We start from the raw sequence: 19,640 nt of genomic DNA, 5'->3' as shown, positions 1-19,640 counted from the left end.
AAGGTAGTCTGGATGTTTTTAATACATGGTTAACTGTACACGAGGAAAGAAAAACAAACACCATAATTAGACATTTTGAAATTATATCCCTTTTCATTAAGAAATGACGTTAATACCAGAATCATTTTTCCATAATGATGCATCATTTATATTAGATCACACAAACAAATAAAAAATTAATTAAAAAGTTATTAGCATTGGACTGAGTCCAACGCCCCACTGAGTCCACAGCCAGGGCTCAGTGTGGCGTTAGTGAACTGGGAGGTACCAAATAAGAGTTTTTGATCATAATACATTAATTATTACACAGGTAGAAGTACACAGGCTTAGCAGTCTTGAACAGTTCAGGTACACAACATACACAAAAGTCTACCACGTCTTATTTTTCTTCATAACAAGATGCAACATCAAATTTCAAATCACACATTCACAATCTTTTTTAACATTTTCAGTATGAAAACAGAAACAGAAAACGGAGGGACAATTTTCCTGCAACACTGATCACAGGAAAAAAATATTTTTTTATATAAGTATATATATATGAAACATATATATTTTAAATTAACAGTCAAATATGAGCATATATACATAGTTTTACAAGGTAGCAAAGGCAAAAAAGCTATTTGCAACATCCCCCTAAATCTTATCAGATCATTGTAATAAATTATCCATGACATTTCCATTAGAAAAAAAAGAGAGAAAAAAACATCTTAAAACTACAAGTTAAAAGTCTGTCAAAATATTAGAGAACCCATCTTTGTTTCAAAACTGAAATAAGATATTGCACCTTTTTAAACCAGAATACAATAAAATGACAATGAAAAAACAGCATACAATGCACAACAGGAATTAAGTTAGAACTATTGCCACTGGCTGACATTAATCCTTTTTTTTTTTTTAGACCTTGTAACAAAAATACATTTCCTGTAACAAAACATCACAGTTTCATTTCACTGAATTATGTAAAAGGAAAAACATTTTGAACACACTCTTTAAACATCTGATGACATAGGACAAAAACCGTATTCAAGACTGCTAAGCGCATAATCATGGTTTCACTTCAACATAACTAGAAAAAATAGATCATATTGCCTTTTGAAATGTTACAACTCTTGGGTTCATTTTGGCGGTACAATCTGAGTCAAAGACAGGAAAATATAGAAAAAAAAACGAAACAGCTCTCTCATGTCCAAAAAGGGATCCCAGATACTGTCTATCCAAAATAACAGTGTACATAAGCATTTAGTAACAAATAAATGTTCCTGATTTTAGAAATATTACTTTATCATATAAGTCATTCTACAGCTAGTGTTTCTCACTAAGAAAAAAAGTCTTCAAGGCGTTGCAAATCTTGAACCCCCTCGGTTAAAAAAGGGGCTTTTCCATCCTCTCAGCGATTCAAGTCTCTAACCTGGGATGACTTCTCTAATGATCCTGTGGACGAAAATCAGTTTGATCATTTATCACAATATTTACCATCATTAAAGACGAGTTCATGTCCTGACAACTGGACTTAAATCTTAAGTTTAAGGAAAAAATGTGTGATATTTAATTCGTCTCCACATTAAATCCCATGAAAAGAGAAAAACCAACAATGAATCTATCTTCTCCAGGTCTGCGTTCAGATAAAACATTTGAATATCAGCTGTGGTTGATGATATGAGTTTGAATACATGTTTTAGACTTTAAACTGCCTCTGCTCTAGAATATCTGCTTCTAACACCTTCAACTGATGCGGACACGAAGCAGCAGCTGCCGCGTTTGTTGAGAACTTTAGAATTCACAGTGCGCACAAACTTTTTAATAAGGTGGGGTTTATATACATGTCGCTGCTGATTGAGCAAACCCTCCAACACAACCAGAGCAAATGTAACTTGAAGCCTGTTGCACATTACTTTCAAGCAAACATGACATTTAACCCGGAAACCGTAGTGAAACGTTTTTAGATGCAACGTGCCCCAGGCTATTCTCTTGTGGTCAAACCACAGAGTCATGAGGGAGGAACTGCTGGCAGCTAATGACATGTCTTAGGTGGGATGACAGTGAGACGCGGCTACAGTAGCAGCTCCGAAAGAGAAGAGCATCGATGTTGCTATATCAGGAATAAAGAGCATTTCCTCAACGAAAAGAAAGACATGGGACCGAGGGCTTTTGGCCAATGGAAAATATAATTTCATCCTTCTCCTGTTTTGGAACACGTAATTGACGGATGGTTCATCCAACTCTACTGGATGAAAATGTCTGCTTTTTTCTAAACAGCTGCCTACAAAGCCATCCCCCGATTCTGTCTAACAAACCACCTGAAGATCCGGGTTAAGAAAGTGGATGTCGGAAATTTCAGGGGGAAAAAACATTCACTACAACCTAGTCCAGTTGATTAAGAGCACAGAGATAAAACTAATGTAATTCATTACCACAGATCTGAAGGATGGATTTACTCCACAAGTGACAGACTGACACGTTGGTTTTGGTCTCTACATGGGATTTGTTGTTTTCATTTAACATCTTCACTGGGAAGCTGTGAGGAACATGTTGATGAGGTGCTGGTTCTCACCTGAAGGCCTGGGGCTTGTGTCTGCTGTGCGCCCTGGTTGAAGTAGGCCACCGGCTGTCTGTAGAAGTCCACCCAGGCGTTGTAGTCAGGATTAGAGGTCTGCTGAGATGCCGGAGCGGCTGTCTGGCCTGAAGGGGGGGGGAAACAGCAGCAAGGAATAATTAAGACGAGCAGGAATCAAGATATCAACCCATGTTTCCAGGTTTAAATGGTGATGTCAGAGCTCAAACTTCCCTTTATCCTTTGGTTTGATTAGGTTTTACTAATAGTAGATAAAGACTCACCCCAAGCTTTGTTGTATTCAGGAGCAGTGCTCTGGGCTTGGTTTTGCTGACCTGTAATCAAACACAAGAAATATTCAAACTATTTAACACAGCAGCTTCTACACGACCCTAGACCTCCTTCTTTCAACGGTTTGATTTAAATACAAATCTTGAACACAGCGTTTGCACTTTGACTTTTTGAAACCCAGTTTTCAAGACCTCCATGTTACAGTTGTGGTTTTATAATTTCTCCAATATGGCTGAGTAAAGGCTTGCATACTTGTGTGTGTGTGTATTTATATATATATATATATATATATATATATATATATATATATATATATATATATATATATATATATAAATAAATCTCATATTACTTGAGGCTGGTGTGACCAAAGTTAAAGCACAAATGAAGTGGGCCCTGAGCTGCTTCTGTCATCGTGACACTTGCCTAGCTTTTTATAATACTGCTCCCAGTCCATCTGGCTTGTCTGGGATCCATTCTGACCTGAAACCAGACACAGATAACACCACCACAGTTACTGACAGTGGGATTAGACTTTTCCTTTTCCCTCACTTTTTTATAATGATTTCCATCGAGCGCACATTTCAAATCTGTGCGTACAGGAAAGATGAGGTTAGCCACAGGGAAAGAGATGGTTTCATCCCTGCCTGCACACGACTTTGAATACACAGCAGTAACACAACTCGACTGGTTGAGCTCTGAATGAAATTTATGGCTAATTAAACAACTTAAAGGATGAAAACTGGTTATGCGTGTTCTGTTTTGTTTGTTACCTTATTGAATGAGACAATTAGGCAGTTGCTGATTTATTGATTTAAGTTTTTTTCCAGATAGATAGCCGAGTGTGATTGTCAGTAGACTTACTGTGTTCCTGTTGGCCTTGAGGCTGCCAGATTTGAAAGGTCTGACCCCATCCTCCGGTCATGAACGTCTGAGGCCCACTTCAGGCAAAAGAACAGACAAATCACAGTGAGGAAAATAAACTTGTCAACTAATTTCCCACTTTAGACACAGAGTTACACACCGCAACGAGATGACGAGTAAAAACTGAAGAAATACATCAAAACGTGACATGTTGAGGAGAAACACTGATCCTTACTGTTGAGGAGGAGTGGTTGGTCCTTGGTTGTAGGGATTCATCCCGAAGCTGCTGTTGCTCCCCATTCCAGGGCCCTGGAGCAGAGAGAGAGAAGAGGAGGTGATGAAGAGACCACACTTGTGTTTAAAAGGCAGCCAACAGGCAAGGTCAGAGGGCAGGACGGGCTGCTGATGCACTCCATTAAGTCCATTTGATGGATTCTTTATGTTTAACCTCTGGTGACATCCTGCTGGCCACCAGCACCCAGAGCAACCTAGCTCACCCCAGCAGCTCCCCACATTGACATGTGTGCTCATGAATATCAAGCCAGACAATGGTGTTTTGCAGGGGGGCTGCCAGGGAGATTGGAGTCAGACCACCTACCCCAATTCTCTCATCGATCAGCTGACGAGCCTTTTCCAACTGCTGAGGGGTGCCTCGGATGGAGAAGATGCGCACGTTGGGGTCGGTGTTGGGTGGTGGGTTTCTCTGCAGCTCCACGTGGGCACGAGACTGCTCTTTGATGTTTTTGATGGTTTCTCCACCTACAAAAGCATCAAGACATGAGGTTTAAATGCTTCTGTATGAGGCTGACATTAGACCTTCACAAGAGAAGTGTGAGGAAAGTCCTCCTAGTCAAATGAAAAGTAAAAACCGCATCAAAGTGTCCAACACAGAGATGAATCTCTAGAGAACCATCACCTGAATCTGCAGCTCATCCCAGATTTAGAGCTTCACAGTGAGTTTCACCTCATCGATGTTCTGGTTCACATTCACTGTGTTTAGCACTAAAGACCCAGTGAACACCACCTGCGCCAACTAGTTAGTAAACAGTTGAGGATTCATGAACCCACCTTTATGCCTTAAGCATTTATATTCATATAACAGTTGTTCCCACGGTAAAAAGGGAACTGATTTTGTACTGTTACATTATCATTGGCATATGAAGATTGAGCAATGTTTATTTTCTCACCATGTTGCCTTCACTGAGATATGCCCGATCTTTTGAGTCAGTGCCAGTACGCAGTAAGGCAATAGAAGTATTTCTACCTTTTGGGCAAAAAGGAATACCACATTCCCTTTTCTTCAGTCATGTTGGACCACTTAGTTTTTTCCAACTTTCTCAAGTTACAAAAAAAACTTTTCTGAAGGTAGAGATATATCTGACTTGATTCTTCTCATCAATGAAACGTGTCCAAATTTCTTTTTCTATGCATTAAAACCGAGGCAAAGACATTTGCATTATGTGATCAGTGAGATATATCAGCTGCTCTTGGGACCATCTACATGACATGAACTCTCAAGTCATTACCTTGGAAATCTGTCTAATTTGTCCTATATGACATGGACGCGGCATTAGACAAGACATTGACTAACTTGACTAAACCGATGTGATAGTGCTACCTTATGAGGACTCTGGCATGTGTCCCACCACTTATCTACCATTCTGTGGTAACATCCATGCAAATCGGTAAACAAAAGGAGACATCTCCTGCACGCCACCCCCTCCTCGGCATCAGATGCCAGCTTCCCGACGTGTGGGGAGAGCAATTACACCAGCAGGGAGAAATGAAACAGCACTGGCAGGAGAAAAGGGCCAAAATTGAAGCGTATCCTCCTTCTGGGATATCATTTGTCTCTTTTACCCTTTCCATTCTTGACTCTGTGTTGTCCTCTGTGATGAGAGGAGGGAGTGAACGGGGGGCATACAGCCGCTGCCGCCGCCGCCCCCCACCCCCTCTCCACAATGCCCGTATGAACGAAAAAGGCTGAGGGTGCTTCCCGGGGGGACACCAGGGCTGTCCCAACATCAATTACACATTTGTTCACTTGTGGCTGACACTCGGATGACCCTGGCTGACCTTCGAATGAAAACGCTCATCAAAAACCTCTCCTCCTCCCGTAGCCTATTCCATGCTGCCAACAGACTGCACATGGGCCATTAACCCATTGTCAACCAAATGAAACTTCTGCCTTAATGAAGCCATTATGAGCTCTTCTAGTCAGACAGCAGAGAGCAATGAAGACCCTGACTATTCATTTCATGGACTGGGCTGTAGTGAGGACAGATAATACGGGCCTTATTAATGAGACTGGTTTAGTGAGCTGGAGAAAAGGAGGGGATACAAAAGTGCAACTGGTGACAGCATTCAGGGCAAAGCCAAGGGACTGGTTAGCCGCTGCTGGTGGGGAAACCCTCTGGAGGCCTCAGGGGAAAAATAACACCACACAGCAGCTTTACATGAAACCACAGCTGGGTGATATATATACTATTTATATCATACCTATTCATATGACTGGATGGAAAAAAGAATGAAATTTCTTGATTCAGATTTGTTTCCTTATACAAAAATGTTAAGCTCCATTCATAGATTTATCTTATTTTTCTTTGCTGTGTATTAATTTTTAACAAATGTCTATGTAAAATACTTTGAATTGCCAGTATATGAAATGCTATATAAAACAACTTTGCCTTACACCAGTCAACAGGAATTGCCCCGAGTGAATTTACTTTTTTAACATATTTTTCACAGTTATTTATGTTCTTTAGAGCCCGAAAAAATACACGTGGTAAATAAATCTGCTCAACTTCACAGTCAATTGTTTTAAAAATATTTTGAAAAACAAAACGGCTAAAATTATTTTCCTGATATACTTCGTTCCGTTCTTTATATTCCAAGACAGAAAACCGAATCTTATGAATATTTAGATTTTGCAAAACTGAAAAGACATCAACAGACTGTGGAAAGTTAAGGTCAGGGTCTACTTTCTCCTGAATATAAATGGCAGAGTAGTAAATAATATAAATAGTTCTTAGATTTTAGCCAGATTTTTATACATTATAATGCTTTTATGATATGTAAACATAAAACTGTCAGTGAAAAGCCTAAACTTCAAAAACCTAGAGCTACAATAACAATATGTGGCAGGATATTTTAACCATCAGCATATGATTTTGAATTATCATGGTTTAAGTGTGAACGTTAATTCTTTACCTTAAGTCTTTGAGTTTGACAAAGAAATCTTCATGTAGACTCAATAGCTTGACATGGAGATTTCTTCCATTTAAACTGAGAAAACTCTGCTGAGGAAGACTGAGGGAGATAGAGCTCTGGAAAACCAAACCTTGAGTTGTAACTTCTAGGCCAAAACCATTGAGTAAAGTTGCCTGATGCTTGTAACGGCTCTTGCAGAGTTTGAGTCGGTAATAAAGTCTGAGCAGGTTGGTGGGTGGCTCAATTCACCAACTGCAGTGTGTGTGTGTCTGTGTGTGTGTGTGTGTGTGTGTGTGTGTGTGTGTGTGTGTGTGTGTGTGTGTGTGTGTAGGGGGTCAAAACAGAGGGGCAATGGGCTACATATGGCATCGTAAAGATATTAATCACTGTGCTCTTTAAGGAACGGCTGACAGCACCCAGACCCACCGCCATCTCCTCCATATTGGCCCACTTCATATGCTAATGCTTGGAGAGGGGGACGCAACGCCCAGGTTTATTTGTTTCCCTCGCCCCACTACATGCACAAAAGCCACTTGACATTTCTATTGCCATGTTTTTATCTTAGGTAAAGAGGCCCCCCCTGACCCCGCCCACCACCACACACACACACACCAAGGCGAAATGTATGCACACATACGACACACACACACTCGCAGCTCCTTCCAATGCAATGGTCAATGACTTTTAAATAGCTGGCAATAGAGTGGGCATGAATAGCCAATAAGCTAATTCCTCCTATTCATTCCCTCGCTGCACTCTATTGGGCTGAAAGACCCTCATTAGATGCCAGGCAGCCTTCCACATGATTGAGGGCTGTTATTATGCACCTTTAACAATTAATGTCACATTACACGCATTATCCCCGTCATTAAGCCCTTAGTGAAGCCAATGAATGCCACTTGTGCTGTATACATGAGCCCTGGAGGGAGAATAGGAGGGTGGTCACTCACCCCCCTTCTTCTCATCAGTTTCACGTAGCGGCAGAACACCAAATGGCGTTCAGTTATTAGAGGAAAGAGCCAATCTGGTGAGTTCGGTATACTCTGAGTAAGACGGTTGGTATTGGTGAACTGTGTATTAATTCTCTAAGACAGCCAGTTGAGACAGGATAATGGACATGTGATAGAGTTGACCTCAGAGAGAAATAAATCTTTCATGTACCAGCTACTGAGACAAATTATTCACAAGTTATACTGAGGAGCTTACGGGACCAACAGGTGTTTAAATCAACATAATAATAAAAACATGTTCTTTACCTTTGCCAATAACTAGGCCACACTTGTCAGCAGGGACTGCATATGTCACCTCCTGCAGTCCTGCAGGGCCTCCATTGTTACTGTCGGCTCGCCCTCGACGTCCCATCACTCCCCCAAATCCATCACGCTCCTGTGGAGAAAAATTGGGGAGGAATGAAAAGGAAAAATAGTAACAGATGTTGGATCAGTCGCTCCTTAAAATAGCTTTTTATAAAATTCTTCTAAAGTTTCATCTAAATTTTTGTTTTTTCCCCTTCTATAACAAGCTTAAGATATGTAAAAAATGAATTATGTCCTTAAACATCAAAGATAATGAGCATCAGCAAAGCATAGATAAATAAAATATATTCAAAAATGTAATTACAGTTGACAACAACAAAGTTCAGTGGCATTGCACACGTTGACCACATACCTGAGCTGTTTGAACCAGTTCATTGATGAGGTGAACTGCATGATGGCAGTGGTCGGGCTGACCCATCACTTGAGCAACTCGGTCAGGGCTGACTCCATCATCTGGACAAGGACAAAAAGCTCTTTGACTCTTCAGCTATTGTTAACATGTTTATTGTGAAGTACTGCAAGTGAACAGAATCCTGGTATCCTGAAAGACCTTCAAACTATAACTATGAATTCTGATGATTGAATGAAGCTTTGCCTTGAGCTCACTTGCTCTAAATTATATATCAGCCGTCAAACACTCAGGCTAAGTTTGTGTTCTGAGTTTTATGCAGAGGAAATTTCTTTGTTACATGTGTGATACTGAAAAGGAGAAGACTGACCATCAACAAGCTCCGCCAGAATCATTGACTTACAGGAGTAAACACAAGCAGTCTGACCTCTGACCTATCACAGTTCTCCCTGTGGCATTTCTGTAGCGTCATTGTCTAGATATATGTTTGAGCAGGTGCCCGCAAACATTATGTTCTCACCTTGTTTGAACTGGATCCTGACCCCAGCATCATTCTGAATCTTCTTGATCATCTCTCCGTTCCTACCGATTATGATGCCAACAGCAAATCTGGGAACAACCACCTGGACAAAGAAGACGGAAAGAAGACTTCAGAAAAAATAATATATTACCCTATCTGGATAGATACATAAGCATAAACCTGTGTGTCCTGTAACTGAAAAGCAGTGCAGTGAGGCTTGTTCTTACATCCAGACTGCTTCCCCCCATTTTGGATCCAAAGTCTGCTCTCCCAACCCTGAAGTCACCCTGGTCCTTGTCTCGGATGAGCTTCACCACAAGTTCACGGGCTTGCTACAGTGACGAAAGAAAAAACATACCAAATTATTAATATAAAATGGATGTGAAACAAAGAAAAAGTTCAACTGAAAGCCTCTCAATAAAAACAGATGTTTTCCAGTGTTTGAGCTGAAGCCTGGAGGCATAAAATGTGTAAAATTGAGTGTAAACTGAAAAGACATCAGCGCACACTGAGCTCTTCTGAGACCAACCTGCACTTTGTGGGGATCCCCAGTGATTCTCAGGGGCTTGTCTGCTCCAGTGGGCATGGGGTCATCCTGAATCATTATCATCTGCACTCCTGTTCTCTCCTGCAGGGGCACATTCAGACAGAAGCAGAAACAAGAGTTACCTGGGGTCAAAAACACCATTCACCCTGAAGGGTGGAAATATCTCAGGGCTCAAAGAACAGCTTTTATTTTTGATCTATCGCATGAAAACATGCTGGTGGATCAAAAACTGACGCCATAAAATACTTGAGATTACTGCAGCTGAATAAATATGTAATGTTTGCATGTCCGACCCTGATGCCACTCCTTGTCTGAATGTTCTGGACATTGTGAACGTGTATAACCCAAAACATTTCTTCATATGTGGAAGGCAAACTATAGAAAATGTCAACATGACAAACTAAACTGGTTTCTTGCATATTCCTGCAATCTGAGCAAGAGGGAACTGTAGTGCACGGGACCATTACAGTATAATTGACACTGAAGGCTGTAGCTTCAATCTACTTTTCACTGCTAAATATATGGATTAAATATGTGGGTTCGACCGTCTGCATGTTCCCTCCCATGACAGTAAATGTAATGTATCTAGAATGATGGCAGCTGTCAGGTTGTAAAAAGCTACCAGTACTGCAGAAGCAAAATCTTCACAGCGTCCTAAGACCACACCTGCAGCTGTTTGATGGTTTCGCCTCCTTTGCCGATGACCAGGCCGACTTTGTTGGCAGGGATGAGCATCTGCTGGATGGAACTGTTGCCATCCATATCGCAGTGGAAGCCTGGACCATACCGACACTGCTCCACAATCTCACTCAGCAGCCTCTTAGCCTGGCTGTATGGGTGAAGGAGGGGCGGGGGGGAAAAACATTTATCACCAGTCACAGATTCTGCACAAAAACTGGTCTGCGTCACATTTTTCTTTGTCAAACGCTGAAAGAGGTGTTCAGGTGATTAAGGACAGATATGAAAAGAGATTGGAGTTCATGCCCTCTCCTTCACAACAATAGGGCACACTTTCTATTAACTAATGCTCTGTTCAGCTTGGGTACATCTGTCAATGTGGAGAGTTGAAAGACAGTCTGTCAGTGGCTACTGTTAGCACTGGATACAGACTGGTCCTTTACGACCATCTTCCCCAACTCTATTTAACCCCAGAGAGACTGAATGAACCCTGAAGTGTCAGATGTTTCTTGCACTCCACCTGGTTGTTCCTGTGGAAAAGTTTGTACCGGACTGGAATAATAGGGTTTGTATTTTGAATGGACCCAGGCATTTGTTTAATAAAGGATTGTACCACTTATACAACAGGTATTCACCTTAACACTATGCAATAGAAAGATAGTAAGTCAGGGTGCCATCTGACTAGCTAGAGGAAATACCTCAAACATTCTCAAAGAGGGTTACAAAATCTTTTAACTATATGGACACATGACCAACACAGTTTTAGATCTGTTCTACAGTCAGACAGGGAAGTCAAAGAAACTGCTCAAGATTATTTACAAGGAGGGAAGTGTTTTTTCCCCTTAAGATATATATTTCTCATTGAACAGAGTACAATGAGAAAAATAACAGTATTGTGTATCTATTAGAGCTGTCAAACGATTCAAATATTTAATCGCGATTAATCGCAAATTTGTATCTATTCTAAATGTTCCTTCATTTATTTTTTTTCCATAATTTTACTTTCGTTTTAATGCTCTTATCAACATGGAAAAGTGGATTGGCTTGCTTTATGCAAATGTTTTATTTTATCGAAAAACAACATTGCCAAACAGGGCGGTACAAAATAAAAATATAAAGTGCACATTTCAGGTAAACAAGGACTCAGCCTATAGTGCAGTTAAACCATGGCTTAATATTTTCTTTTTTTCAAGTTTGCTGTGAACATAGCAGTCAGGCCTCTTATTTCAGAAACAATGAACCATAACAGTTAGGTTACCAATAAAAGGTTAAGCCTACTACTTCTTTGCTTTAAGCTAGCTACTCAAACAGACAAGCAACAAATAACAAACAAAATACACAGGCAAGTGTCGGCCTACTTTGAAATAAATGAAACACAGAACTTTGTAGGACTATTTGAGTCCTCCCCTTATTTGTGGAAAATGTATGAAATAAGAAGTACCCTATTTTTAAATAAAAAAAAACATATAGCTGCAGCCTAATAGTGTAACGGATTGGGTTTATGTTTATGTTTGGTTTTGACGTATGCTCAGTAAAACACTGTGTTGAAGGAGCGTTCTGATGTCTGAGGGTCAGTGAAGGGGTCTGGGTGGGACATGTGACTGTTTGGACCAATAGGATGGGGGGATCGGGGATCAAAGAGGAAGTGAAGTGCTGTTGATGTGTGCGAGTGACGGAGTAAGGGCGAGAGGTGCACATGTTCGTGTAGAGGAAAATACAAGTTGCTAAACCACGAAGAAGTTCCGTGTCCTGTGGAAGCGGGGACGCTACAATAGCTTTAAAATATATATTTTAGTTAGTAAATATTAAAACAAAAAGCGAGAGCAGGTCAGACTGGAGGCGAACACAGATACTGAAGCTGCAGCTCTGCTTTAACTCGCGTTAAAAAAATTGACGGCGTTAAAATGGGTTTGCGTTAACGCCGTTAATAACGCGTTAAACTCACAGCCCTAGTATCTATATAATTGTTTTAAGGTAAAAAATAATAAAATATTCAAAAGGGCTGAGACTCACTCAATGTTCTCTGGGCTGCCAGTCAGTGTGCAGGGTCTGTCCAACATGCCTCCACTGTCTGTGAACAAATAGGAAGATTAGACAAACTGCACATTCTCACATACAGAATAGGTAATCAATTCTTTGTAGTTTAGTCAATTTTATTTATACACCCCAAAATTACCCATTTGAACACATACAAGGGGCTTTGTGAAATATGAATGTGATAGTTAGATATTACGTTTGAAGTAGTTGTCCTCTCACTGTAAACAGTTTGGCTTAGATGTGTTTAGTAATAACGTACCTGAAGCAATCTGGATCTTACAACCTGATTCCAGTTGAATTCTTGAGATCTGCTCTCCTCCTTTTCCAATGACTGCGAGGAGAAAAGAAAAGAACAGCTTTAAGCCACAGCCCCCAGCAGTGACTGAAACACTGAATACAATGTCAACACTGATGATTACGTGTCAAACAATTGTACTGACTCAAGGGCTACTTACTGAAGCCCACCATCTTATCAGGCACTTTGAAGTCTTCTGTTGTGAAAGCCCTGAGAGAGACAAGGACGTGATTAACAACTGACGGACAAAAGAAAATTAAATTAAGACCAATCAACGGTAAGACGACATTTTCTCTAAGCCAAATTGTGCCAATAGCAAACATAGATGTGAGATGTTTAGAGCTCTAACTAATAATTATTGTCATTATAAAATGTTTTTGTTTTCTAACATTAAAAAAATAAGTCTTTAGGTTTGGGAAGAATGATAAAAAAAATAAGCAATTTGAAATTGCCCACTTTGTGATGGATATTTTTCACTATTTTAAAACATTTTAAAGATCTAACAATTAAACGATTAATGAGGGAAATAACCAGTAATGAAACTATATTTCAAATTGGGAAAAAAAACTAAATTGAGGATGTAATTGTATACGATTCCTCTTTTAGGGACATGGAGAAACAAAATCTGAAATTGAAACTAAACAACCAATGAGGGTTTATGGTTACATAAAATAAAATGTTATATCATTACTATGAATGCCTCTACGGTGTATTCAAAATGAACAGAAACTGATTTTACTGCTCACCTTTGATGTACCATTGCTCCGAGGTGGTTCCCAACTGAGGGAAAGGAGAGAAAAACAAACTAATTAACAAACGGGCAATAGCATGAGATCATGGTTAAAAATAATGTTTTAAATATGCGCTAAAGTGACTGCAAATGAAGCAGCAAAGTGCAAATGAATCAGTCGCTGCTGGAGGGGACAGGGAGCAGATGGATGTGGCCCTGCCAATCCTCCGTGTTCGTGTCTGACCCACAGCGGGGGCTTTCACAGGCATGGAAATCAGGCCCGCGAGTGTATGAGTGAGTGTTTCAATCAGAGCCATTCAGAAAGAGAGAGGCAGCTGCTGGGTCACTGGCTGCTGGTCCTGAATTGCATTTTGACAGGTAGCACCAAGCAAGGGTCTTGCAGGGTCACTGGAGGATGCGCTGCCGTGGACGTAAACACCTGAGTTGATATCTAGCAGCTTCGATCAATTTTATGGTCGTTTGCACTGATTTCACTTCTGGAAATGCACTGGGGTTAACGCTCGAGGCTGGAACAGCTATGAATATAAAGAAGGAGGTGTACTAAAATCATTCGAGGACAAAACTGCAAGAGAAAGTGCGAACCTCTGGAGTGTGTTTGTATTTGTGTACATTTGATAATTAAATGTTGGGAGCTAGCTGCTAAACACGGATAGCATTTCTGTTGTTTCCCCCTGTATTGTGCAACAACCTTGACAGAAGAAAAACCTAGACAAATTGTTGCGAACAACAACAGTGTGTCAAACAAACCTAAACCAGAATTGCATACAATTTATCTATCCATGCATACAGGGCTGAAATATCATACAAACAACTGTGACAAGATAACAGGAGGAAGGAATAAATGACTAGTGTTCCCACTTCACGGATATGAAATGGATCAAATCTCTTGTCTTGTGTACAAGGCTCGACGAGATAGGATGACATTTCTCGCACTGCACTTAATACTCCACACAAACATGAAAATAGAAAACCACAACTCTCACTTCCCAGATAACTGTGTTTCCCCCGCAATAATCTACCAGTGGTGCACAGCCTTAGTTTTCAACTGCACTAAATTATTAAATTTATTTTGGTTACGTCAATTTTAATCTTTCAAATAACTTCAATGGATTATTAGGCCCATAGAATAAAAATTATACTTAAACCAAACTGGTTTGGTTCGAAAGTTAGAAGCATTTGCCTGTAATGTTATTCAGACATCCCTGCAGAACCTCAAAAACCACTCAAAACTGATGACACTAAATATATTTTCTTCTTAAGAAGTCTTTATTTATTGCTACATGCAGATTATAGAGATAATAGTACTAAAATGTAAGTTATGTCTAATAAACATATAGGAATTTGATGAGATAGCATTGTTCCCCCTAAATCAAGTTAAAAAAATGTATTTCCTATTCTGGAATATTTTGAGAGTAGTAGGGTCAATATATTATAAAATAAATTATGATCATTAATTAATATGTTGCTCAAATCCTTGAAACGTTTATATCTGGGCTTTTGAAATCAGGTTTGATGACAGGATTGTAAACTAAGCAGACAAATGTATCGGCCGTCATAACCAATAGATACGAATCGATCTTAGTTCAAAAAAGCAGACGGTCAGGAAGTGATGTATTAACTCTGATGCGGAGATCATGTGATTTTCTTAACAGACACCTTAAGTCTGGAGGTTAGGAGGTCAGGTGGAGAAAGTCCACAGAAACTGCGAGCATCTCCGAAAAATACACAAGAACTCAGGATTTCAGTGCATGTCTGAAGCAGCTGTTATAATTGTCCGATTTTTACCCCAATTAATTTTTTTTATTAAAAACTAACAAAGTGTGAACAGAGAAGACGGCATAAGAGTTTCTAATTTGCAGGAAGATGTTTCTATGAAAGTGTATATGTTTTGGAGAATTAAAGCTAAAGCATCAGGGATTTCTGTGTGTCCATAATAAAAGCTTACCTCCATTGTCTAGTGAGCGTTTTTGGCCTCCAAAGCCGTAGAGGGAGGGATCTATGACCGGAGAGGAATTGTTCATGTTGGGCATCTGGTCTCCGCCCATCTTGGCTGCCATCTGGAGAAAATGTCACAGTGGGACAGATGGAAGAAAAGGTGAAAAGTGGTGATGATATTCTTTGAACATACATTTTCCTACCAAGATGTCATCTCGGACAAAACTTTGTGATAAATGACTTGTTCCCAGTCCGTGAAGTCTCTGTTGTGTGTGGTTATCTTTTTGACATCAGCTGAAACCTGCACCCAAATATTACAGTTGCTGGAAGCAGTCTGCTTCAGCTCTTGTTGAGATTACAAACGCTGGTGATTTCCTTCAAACATTTGTCATGTGCCTGCTCTCACTGTCTGCACTGTCTTTTTTACGCTTTCACCAACAAATGACAAATCATCCCAGCTCACAACATCTCAAATGACAATTTTTATTGGCCAACCAATATATCGGTCTATTAGTCTTTTCACTACCAAAATGATTGAGGCTCAACACCTCTATTCATGGAATGTGAGAATACAGAATTTTCAAATATTCCAAGTTTCCCTATATAAAATACTGTTCCTTAAATTACTGGCACCACACAATTTTGCATTGTGTTACTTTGATAAAGTGCACAACCACTTGCACACTACTTAAAGAAAAGGGCACTTTTTTTGCATTACAGCTTAACTAAAAATCCATGTAGTTGTATTTTCTAAATCATGCACTTGTCGACCTAAAGCAGATGCTCGTTTGCTGCGGTGATGGACACTTAAATCTTCAGTTTCGTTGCCTGACAGCGCCAACAGCATTTTCCACTCCCCTGTTAAACTGCCACTTCTCCTCACATACAAAAGTATAGCATTTCAGAAAATTACACTAAATTGACATCTGTGCCTGACTGGAATTTTTTCACAATATGAAAATATAGTGACGGCATTTAGAGTCTTCCATCACCTTCAAGGATGATTATCTACTTCAGAGCCCAGCAATGGAAATAAGGAGGCAGAGAGGGAAGGTGGGTGTGGGGCGGCTGCTTCACAGGACATTACTGAAGCTATGAGCACGTCAAGCTACATGAAAGTATTGTAGAAGGAAATGGTTGCACTTTCAGAAACCTGTGCTTCTCAAGAATTTTGCTTTACAAGATATGGACAGATTGTTAAGAAGTGTATTCTGAAACACCTGCCCTTTTTTTCTGTTCCAGGTTAGGTTCATTTTTGACAGTACAGAGATGTGTGTTGTCATGACATGCAATACCTGCCTCAACATCTCGATACTGAAACAATACAAGAGTTTTAGACTTAATTTGACTGAACAGGTCACGAAAATTTAAGTTATTTATTTAAGTTAGACTAAAGAGCAGGGAGGCCTCTGTCCATAATACTTCTATTATTACTACTGACTCCATGTACATTTTATAGTCATCTAGATTAAGGCTATAAATCAATATCAATAATTACTGCAATATAATATATGTTGATATGCTTAAGCATTGTGCAAGCTCAGTGAGGGGGTATGAAACATAATTGATCAAACTCAGATTTGTAAAATGTTTGGCCGTTAATCAAGTGTTCAAACGGCATCATCTATATATAAATGTACATCTATAAATGTTGGTCATATCGTCTGGGTCTAATAAAAACAATTACGAACATAGCTGTTTAAACAGAAGGGTTTTGCAATACAACACTAATTGATTTATTAAGTTCAATGACCTAAGATTGTTCAGGAAAGAAATTATTTACTTTATTTCCAAGAGGCATCCCATTGATTTGTCTCACTGGAGGACTGAGGGAAATATGCTTCTACATACAAACACAGTAAGTCCCTTTCCTTGGGCAGTCTGGTGGTTTCTGTGGCAAACTGCCTGGTGCAAACTGTAGTGGTCTATCCTGCAGTGGATCCCACAGTGTGCTCGGAGGCCTCTGGGTAAACACCACTGTGGACTGGACAGAGTAGACCCACTTCCCTGCATACTTTTAAAATATGTTATTTCTGATTCGTCCAAAAATAAGACAAATAAAAGTCACATGGCATTTGGTCACATGGGAACCGAAGTATGTATAGTTTATATTTAGGATACGAGAACACCGTGTCCATTGGCCACCGTGGCACAGCTATTTTTCGTGAGTAATCTACACCATTCATGACTGACTTCCACTCAATAAGGTTGTTTTTTTGTGCAAGACATGATGTTCATGTTTCACTGGTTTACAACCAGTTAATGGTTATGTTTAGGATCAACATGGACCCATTTAGTGACAGTGGCATTTAGCAAACAGTAACCGCCGAGGGGGCGAGCAGAAAGGGGAAGAATCCAATAATTAGCCAATGGGAGGTCTAATGCAGAGGTCAACATCTGGTAAATTAGACAAGTGAGTTAATGGATCTTTACACAGCACCCTGGTACCTGTTTAATTTGAAAAAACAGAGCGCTTAACTAGAATTGTACTTTGAAGTCATTTAAGCTTGTGCAGCTACTGGATTAAAATGTCAGTTAACACCTCACTTAACACAAGAGTGTAGAGAAGCATGACAACAAGGCCTCCACTTCCTATGTTATCATACACCACTCCGATGTCTTATACCTCACAAAGCGACAGAATGACTTCTCCTTTCTAAAAGCAAATCATGTGCTCACATATTAACTCACTGCAAAACCCACAACCGAGACTCAGCTATAGACAAAATGTTGCCAACACAATCGGCTTCTCAACTTTTTCCATTTGGTATCAAGATCAAAACTGGGGTTGATGCCCGCAATTGGATCCTTCATATCCCTTAAGCTTTCAGTTTGCAAATCTGAGACCTTGTGAACAAGGTGTGATCACAGATAAGAGAAGAAGGGGGGGGCCGGCGGGGGCAGACACTCATGGACGGGGACATGCTGCAGCCATGTGCTTCCCTGGGTGTCTTCAAAATGAGACGTGTACCTGCACAGGAAATACTTTAAGTAAGGAGATGAATGATGTGCATTAATCTCTAATAGTTCTGCCACATATGTATGCTTGTCTTGCATATCAAGACAATGTAAATACTGGTTTTAAAACACACAAAAGGTACACTGTTTGCTACACTGGGGGAAGCTAAACTAGCAGCTGTGTGACTAAAGTCCAATTTGCACACTAATATACACAGACAGTAGTTTACTAATCTTCTGTTAAAGCAAACACACAGCTCTACTAATGACACATATAATAGCAGCACAACTACACTGTTGCTGTGCTGCTGTCAGTGTGTGTACTTTAGCTTAATAGCAGAACCATCAGTGCAAGTTTTCAAGTGGGTTATGTATATTTAAGGTGTTTTTCTAGGCTCCAGTAGAGAAACCCCCCAGGAGCTGAGGCTTATTTGCTCAGATGACGCTACACTAACATGGCCTGGTAGTGCACACACACACACACACACACACGCTAGCAAGCTAACAGCAGCTACACTAGCTTACTCGGGTTTTGTTGTTGTGAGCAAACATCTGCTTCCATTTTCACAGACCAGTCCACATTAGGAGAAGGGAGTGAAACGACGGGCTTTACACGTCAGAGCCGAAGTGTGGCTGCTAAGCACAGAGCTCAGCGTGCGTCTTAAGGAGAAACTGGGGCAACAACTAGTTCAGGGCAGCTAACTTGTTAACTAGCGGCGTGTGTGCGTGTGCTGGCCGGCCCGGGCTCCGTGTCACAGCCCAGCTTCGTGTTAGGTTTCGACCACGTCGTGGTGAGTCAAGATCCGGGGCTCTCCAAACTTAGTTAGTGTCGGCGAGCTAGCATGCTAAGCTAAGTGCAACTTTTGCCCTGACAACAGGTTGCAGTGTGCGTCGACTCAACCCAAAGTTACACAAACTTCGACCCGGCCCCGGGCCTTCGTGTGTGGGGTCGGAACAGACCCGTGTGGTGGTTTCCTGACAGTTTGGAGACTGTTCAGCCATCGCGTCGTCCTCCCGGGGTGAACTCTCTAATCTGTGCGCTCAGCTACCTCCTGCTACTTAACGTTAGCATGCTAGCTGTGGTGCTAACAGCGGCTGCATGAGGGCTGACTGTAGTAGTGGAGGCTCCGGGCTGACCCGACCCAGGTTACGGCCCCGGCTCCGACACACGGAGCCCCCCGGCGTGTGGTCCGGGCTGGCCCGCCCCGGAGAGCGTGTTACCTGTCGGACCCGTCGTATCGTGTCTGCGAAGTCATCTTTCGTTCCGGGCTGAGCCACCGAGGCCTGTCCCTGAACCAGCTCCGCCATCATCATCATCCGCCTCGGCAGCTGAGA

At 40.8% G+C, this 19,640-nt stretch overlaps 1 protein-coding gene across 2 annotated transcripts; it reads right to left on the bottom strand.

The window, feature by feature from the left end:
- On the bottom strand, nt 1-19,640 carry fubp3 (far upstream element (FUSE) binding protein 3). Of its 2 annotated transcripts, XM_061092469.1 has the most exons (19): nt 19,527-19,640; nt 15,358-15,469; nt 13,408-13,441; nt 12,822-12,871; nt 12,626-12,697; nt 12,343-12,400; nt 10,318-10,480; nt 9,634-9,732; nt 9,332-9,436; nt 9,105-9,207; nt 8,588-8,688; nt 8,176-8,305; nt 4,308-4,468; nt 3,945-4,018; nt 3,710-3,786; nt 3,272-3,328; nt 2,839-2,889; nt 2,555-2,682; nt 1-1,434 (listed from the first exon to the last, which is right to left on the bottom strand). In XM_061092469.1, exons 1-19 carry the CDS (start codon nt 19,620-19,622, stop codon nt 1,426-1,428), a joined length of 1,680 nt encoding a protein of 559 aa, XP_060948452.1. In that variant the 5' UTR covers nt 19,623-19,640; the 3' UTR covers nt 1-1,425. The 2 variants fall into 2 exon arrangements, with proteins under 2 accessions (XP_060948452.1, XP_060948526.1); XM_061092543.1 differs by lacking the exon at nt 3,272-3,328.

The sequence above is a fragment of the Limanda limanda genome, chromosome 1 (genome assembly GCF_963576545.1).
Source record: "Limanda limanda chromosome 1, fLimLim1.1, whole genome shotgun sequence".
NCBI classification, from domain to species: domain Eukaryota; kingdom Metazoa; phylum Chordata; class Actinopteri; order Pleuronectiformes; family Pleuronectidae; genus Limanda; species Limanda limanda.
This window is presented reverse-complemented; position numbering and strand designations above follow the sequence as displayed.

Bases quoted from the DNA above. Each gene is read 5' to 3' on its own strand.
- fubp3 (XM_061092469.1), bottom strand. From the start codon at position 19,622: ATGATGATGATGGCGGAGCTGGTTCAGGGACAGGCCTCGGTGGCTCAG. The intron at 4,019-4,307 runs GTAGGTGGTCTG...TCTCTGCTCCAG, and splicing joins TGATCGATGAGAGAATTGGG to GGCCCTGGAATGGGGAGCAA. The intron at 3,329-3,709 runs GTAAGTCTACTG...GTCTGGTTTCAG, and splicing joins TCAAGGCCAACAGGAACACA to GTCAGAATGGATCCCAGACA.